Source organism: Phalacrocorax carbo, chromosome 16 (assembly GCF_963921805.1).
Source record: "Phalacrocorax carbo chromosome 16, bPhaCar2.1, whole genome shotgun sequence".
NCBI classification, from domain to species: Eukaryota; Metazoa; Chordata; class Aves; order Suliformes; family Phalacrocoracidae; genus Phalacrocorax; species Phalacrocorax carbo.
In genome coordinates this window covers 1,750,673-1,756,636 of record NC_087528.1, presented here as the reverse complement: position 1 = coordinate 1,756,636, position 5,964 = coordinate 1,750,673, and the positions used below count along the sequence as shown (strand labels likewise).

General features: G+C 52.1%; 1 protein-coding gene across 1 annotated transcript; it reads left to right on the top strand.

The window, feature by feature from the left end:
- Nucleotides 1–309: 309 nt before the first annotated feature.
- Nucleotides 310–5,243, top strand: LOC104042785 (melanin-concentrating hormone receptor 1). The gene is made up of 2 exons (XM_064467050.1): nt 310–393; nt 3,909–5,243. The coding sequence occupies exons 1-2, from the start codon at nt 336–338 to the stop codon at nt 4,955–4,957; spliced, it is 1,107 nt and encodes a 368-aa protein (XP_064323120.1). The 5' UTR covers nt 310–335; the 3' UTR covers nt 4,958–5,243.
- Nucleotides 5,244–5,964: the final 721 nt, after the last annotated feature.

Sequence of the window (5,964 nt, the reverse complement as noted above, 5' to 3'; positions counted from 1 at the left end):
TCCCACCCGAGGAGGGCAGCTCCCCCCGGCCCCACTCGGCACCGGCATCCCCTCCCACCCGACAGCGGTGGAGGGATGCTCTCAGACGACGCGACTGGCAGAGTCAGCTGCTCTTTGATGTCAGTACCTGCTCCGAGCTCGGCGGGGCGGGAGTGGGCGAGCGGAGCGCAGTGTAGCCGAGCCGCAGCCTCTCGCCGGCTGCGGGAGGGCTCCTGCCTCCCGCACTCTGCCCGGCCCCGGCGGGGAAAGGCGGGGGGGCGCACCCCAACGCCGCCACGGATCCATCGAGGAAACTTGTCCAAGTTTCTCCATCCCTGGCACCAGCACTCACTGCCATGGCCCCCGCCAACTCCTCCCGCAACTTCTCCGCGCCGGAGGCTCGGAACGGCTCAGGTGAGCAGGGGCTGCGCGGGGCAGAGGCGCACCTCCCCGGCGGGGCGCCCGCGCTGGGGCCGGGGCGGGGGCGCGGAGAGCTTTGCGGGGGAAAGTCCTGCCGCACACGCCTCTTGCGCTGCTCTGCGGCGCTGAGCCCGGCGCTGCCGGTGCCCAGCGGGGCTGCGGGGCCGGCCGGTACCCCGTGAGGTGGGAGAGGCTGAGCACAGGGGTACAGCCCCCCTCTCCCAGCCCCCCGCCCCGGGGTGCCGCCAGGGCGAGCCGCCTTCAGCACCCGGGGGCGGACAGCTCCGCGCCCCGAGCCGGGCGGCGCACGGCGGGCGGGCCGGGGCTGAGCCCGCCCGGGGGCTGCGGGGGCCCGGCCGCCCCCCCGCCCCGCACCAGAGCCCGACCGCCGCCGCTGGCCCCACCGCCTTGAAGCGATTCGCTCTGCCTTTTGGCTGTGAGGCAGTACTAACTCCAGCAGCCCGTTGGTCTTAGCTGCAGAGATGAGCCAGCCCAGCTAGACAGGGAGGGGACCAAGGCAGAGAACATGGGACATCGCTGGAGAGGGAAGCAGAGATCCCCACAAGTCTCCTGTTTTCTCCATGCTACCACTGTTCCCAGATTAATGGTCTGGGGTCAGGCAGAGCAGTTGTCAGTGGTGCAAGCTGATTAAACTTTTCAAGAGAAGGTGCTTTGTATGAGGTCTTTTGACACCCTCTCCACCAGTACGTTCTTCATAAACTGAAAGTGTGCCTTAGGTGCTTCCTCCTGAAATGCAGTAAAGACGTAGTTTTCTGTGTACCTGGGTGTGGCTGAGGACAATAATCACCTTGGAGAAAAAAGGAAGTAGGCCAGTCCTCATTCAGTTCACACAGGGCAGTCCCCTTTGGGACTTTTAAAAAGAGTAACAGGGCAGCCACGGATCTACAAGCGAGTGCAAATCAATGCCTGAAGTGCCTGTATCAGTAAACAGAGTACAGCCACTTGGATGTGCACAGAAGCAGCACTGAAAATTCAGATTCTGCCATATCTCAAGATGAAAGGGGCTTTAGAAAAGAGATAACTTTTGAGGATTTAGTGGTCATGCACTTCTGACTCCAGCCCATAATACACAGCTTCACGCTAGCTTCCAGCTGGTAACAGTTAAAGAGTCCCGCTTGTACAAATACCAACAGCAGGAAAGATACTACAGCACTATACAGCTTCACAAGAAGCCTTTGGGCTTGCATGCGTTCTGCTCTAAGGCCAGCTGAGCTCATTCCAAATGTTACAGGGTCACCACGAGCACTCCAGTGATTATACTGCAGGAAAAGGACATTTTGTCCCAACCTCCAGCTAACCAAGTGAGTGGCCTTTATGGTTCACTCATACAATCATATGGACATGTACTCATACAATCACATTCATAAAGTTTGGGGCTAAAAGAGAGAAGAGCAGAACTCATAATAGCTACGTGCAGAACAGCAGGACCACAGTTGTTGCCTTCCAATTTCTAGTCTGCCACCTTCAAGGGTTAAGGAGGCACGAGCTCTGTTTGGATGTTCAGGAGATGTACAGGCTGGGTGCTGTCTCAACGGGTGCTGATGACAGTATGTTATCTACCAAAAGCCATGAACCATGGGGTATTTCCTTGCATTAATGGGCAGCCAGGAGGAACAGGGGCCATTTAAGCCCTCATGAATGGCCTGGACTAGGCTTTTGTGTCCAGTCAGCCAAGCCTGGCTTTCACCTTCAGGCCCCTGCCTCATTGGCTGCTTTCTGACACCTGCATAGATGCTCTTCAGTAAAATGGTGCAGCAACAGCTCTACTGGATTCTGACCTTGGCCTTGCTTATGCTTAAGTTGGCCACTTCCTAGTGCCAGAAGGACTGAGGCAGTGGCAACTTATCACATCCCACTTCTAGGAGCACTGAAATATTACACACAGTTGATATGGCACACACTTCTCCAGCCATGGACCAGGCCAGCGATGTAGCCCCAGTTATATCTTGCCAATCCAGACAAGCTTCTCCAGATTTACTTTGGTGTGACAGAAGTTTGTGCCCAAGACTTCTAGAGGTCAAAGTCAGCAAATACCACCTCAGCAAGCAGATACTGCTGTGGCAGAGACAGCACCTTATGAGTATCTGTTATTTCACTTAATCTCATTTTTAAGATTTCCTGAGGTTCTGTTGGAGGAGACTTCCCCTCTTCTACAGGTGCAGGCTGCTAAGGACACAGAACGGTGCAGTGACTGAAAGCGTTGCCAATTAACACCATATTGAATCATCTGCAATTCAGTGACAGACACATGCAGTTAGGCTTAGGGGCTGTCATGCATGTCTTTAGCCACACAAACAACTCACACAAAGCCTCCCCCTAGAAAAAAAACCAGGTCCTATAGGAGAGGAGTAATGAGATGAAATGAGATTTACCTCATCTGAGGAGGTGATTTAAGACTCCATCACACAGTGCACAAGTGCCTTGCAGAACAGAGCGTACCACAGCCTGTGCCTTAGACACCACCTTCTGTGCCCAAGAGCAGAAATCCCTGTTGGTTGGCACTGAGGTCTTGTGGCTTCAAAATGTGATTTTAAACCCAGGCTGAGGACAAGGCAAATGTGAATTTGATTGTTTGAGCCTCCCAACCCAAACAGCAACAGTCAAGCACCAGTGCTAATAAGCTAAGTGTTATCAGGCAAGAATTTTGCCTTGGAAATCCACCTATATCCAGAACCCAGAGATGGCAGATTTAAGCCATGTTTTCCTCCATGTACAACTAGGGCATTCCCTGTTGAACGGCCACTCTGACATATACTCCCAAAACCCTGTCTGGCCACACACCTGGATTTCTTTCTAGAAAAGAAACTAAAGAGAAAGGAGACTGTCAGGGAAGGAAGATGGAAAGGAGCCCATGCTCTGGTCTCAGCCCACCAACAGAGGTGGGACACAGCCAGGGTACAGTCCCAGATCTCACAATAGAGATAAGCATTAGCTGTCTGCCTGCATAGTCAGTGAACTGTGTCTCATACTGCACAATAGACAAACCACCCAACAGATGAGCTGAAGCTTTCTGACAGCTTGAGCACTGACTATATCCAAATTTTAGCACTCACATAGAGGTTTACTTCTCTGACATGGAAAGCACCAACGCCTCACCCACTCCCCTCAAAATGGCTGGACACCCAGCACTCCCTGGAAGAAAAGCTGCTATCCACTCCGTCAGACACTGGCAAGTGCAGAGGCACACCAGCCTGACGTTAGTCCCCCCAACAGAGCTGGGGAGGTTCTGGTCAGGACAGAAGTACATTAGGAGAGCTGAGAACAGATGTCTGCATACGGCCAGACTCGGGTGGTGTGCTGCCTCCATTGGGTGGCAGAGGAGGAAGTGTCAAATCCCCAGCTAAGCCTCTCCATGCACAGCAAAGGGTCTTAAACATTGTTCCAAGCTATGACTTTGAGGGGGATCCAGCTGCAGGAGAGGGCAAGCACACAGAGATGTAAAGAGGTTGTCTCTGGGTTGCACTCATGGCTTTGGTTTGCTTTGGCAGCAGCAGAGAAACCAGCACCGTACACCAATGTGATCATGCCCAGCCTCTTCAGCATCATCTGTTTCCTGGGCATTGTGGGGAACCTCATTGTCATCTACACTATTGTCAAGAAGAAGAAGCTGAGATGCAAACAGACTGTGCCTGACATTTTCATCTTCAACCTCTCCATTGTGGACCTCCTCTTTCTCTTGGGCATGCCTTTCCTCATCCACCAGCTCCTAGGCAATGGCTCATGGTACTTTGGAGCTCCCCTATGCACCATCATCACTGCCCTGGACACCAACAGTCAGATCACCAGCACCAACATCCTTACAGTGATGACACTGGACCGTTACCTGGCGACTGTCTACCCTCTAAAATCTACCTATGTCCGGACCCCGTGTGTTGCAGCTCTAGTTATCTGCTTGGTGTGGCTCCTTTCCTTCCTGACCATCATTCCTGTGTGGATGTATGCAGGTCTTATGCCTCTGGAGGATGGGACTGTCCGCTGTGCTCTCTTGCTTCCCAACCCAGAGACTGATATCTACTGGTTCACCCTCTACCAGTTCATGCTGGCATTTGCTGTGCCATTGATTGTGATCTGTGTGGTCTACTTTAAGATCCTCCAGCACATGGCCACCACTGTGGTCCCATTGCCCCAAAGAAGCCTCCAGCTGCGTACCAAGAAAGTCACCCGCATGGCAGTTGCCATCTGCTCTGCCTTTTTTATTTGTTGGGCTCCCTTCTACATCCTCCAGCTGGTTCACCTCGGCATCGACACACCATCCATGGCCTTCTTCTATGCTTACAACTTTGCCATTAGCTTGGGCTATGCCAACAGCTGCCTCAACCCCTTCCTCTACATTGCCCTCAGCGAGACCTTCAAGCACCAGTTCTTAGTGGCCATCCGCCCTGCAAAAGAGCCATGTCGCAACAGCAGCTCTGTCAACAACAACAGCATGACAGAGGCCAGTGTTTGTCTAAAACTGGCACCAGAATCCACTCAGCAGACTCAGTTTCTGGAGGACTTTTCCCCACGTTCACTGCCTGTGACTGTGGCTGTTCACTAGGGCACTCTGAAGCAACTGCAGCAAAAAGCCTTCAGATCTATGAGTCAATGGAGAAGCAGAAGTTTCAGGCAGTTCTTGGTGAAGTGTATGAACAACAAGCTTCCACCTCCAAGAGTTCAGGTGCCTCCCTTTTTCATTGCAGGGCTCTGTTCCTCCACTGCCCTTGGCCTATGAGATGCTGCATACTGCTGCTTCGTTCCACTCCTGCACGGGAGGGTTCTGCGACACAAGAAACTGGGCACCCAGAACGGATGGATGGAAAAGAGAGAAAGGACAGAAAGAGGATTTCAAGGGGGAACGTTCACCCTGGAAGAGTAAAACCTTTATCAACAAATCCTGCCCAGTGATTCCCCGCCTCTTGGCCTGACCTGGATTGGCAGCATGCCAATGTACAGCTTCTTCATGCAAAACTTGAGCCTTTAAAACACCATTTCATATATTTATTTTTGGTAAGAAATATGACCTGCAAATGTTGATGGTGGTGCTTATGTCCTAGAAGCAAACAGCAGAGACAGATCTCGGGGCCAGAAGTCCCACCTAGGTCTGCCTCTTGGCCTTTTGGTCCAGCCCCCGTCTGCCTCCAGTGGGCTGTACTGTTTGGCCACCAAGACGTTTTCGAGAACTGACTGATTTTTATGCTCATCCTGAATATTTCAAGCAAAATCAGGCAAATAACAATTGCACTGCTTCAAGGGACTGCAAACAATTCTTAAAACTACTGCTGCTAACACCAGATTTGTGTCTTTTCATGCCAACGAGCCTATTTTCACACTGCTAGTTCTTCATGCTGCTCTTGTGCCTCGCAGTCTGCATGGCCGTTGGGGAACCCCAGGAACAGGGTTTTAAACATGACTACAAACACAATGTGCAGCAATCTATGGAGTGAGAAATATGAAAAGGCAGCTCAGAGGAAGCAGAGTTACTTATGCAGCTTCCTCAAAATGACAAATGCTTTACAAAGTTAAAAGAAGGTAAAATTAATGTCTGTTTTGTGTACGCAGCTTTAA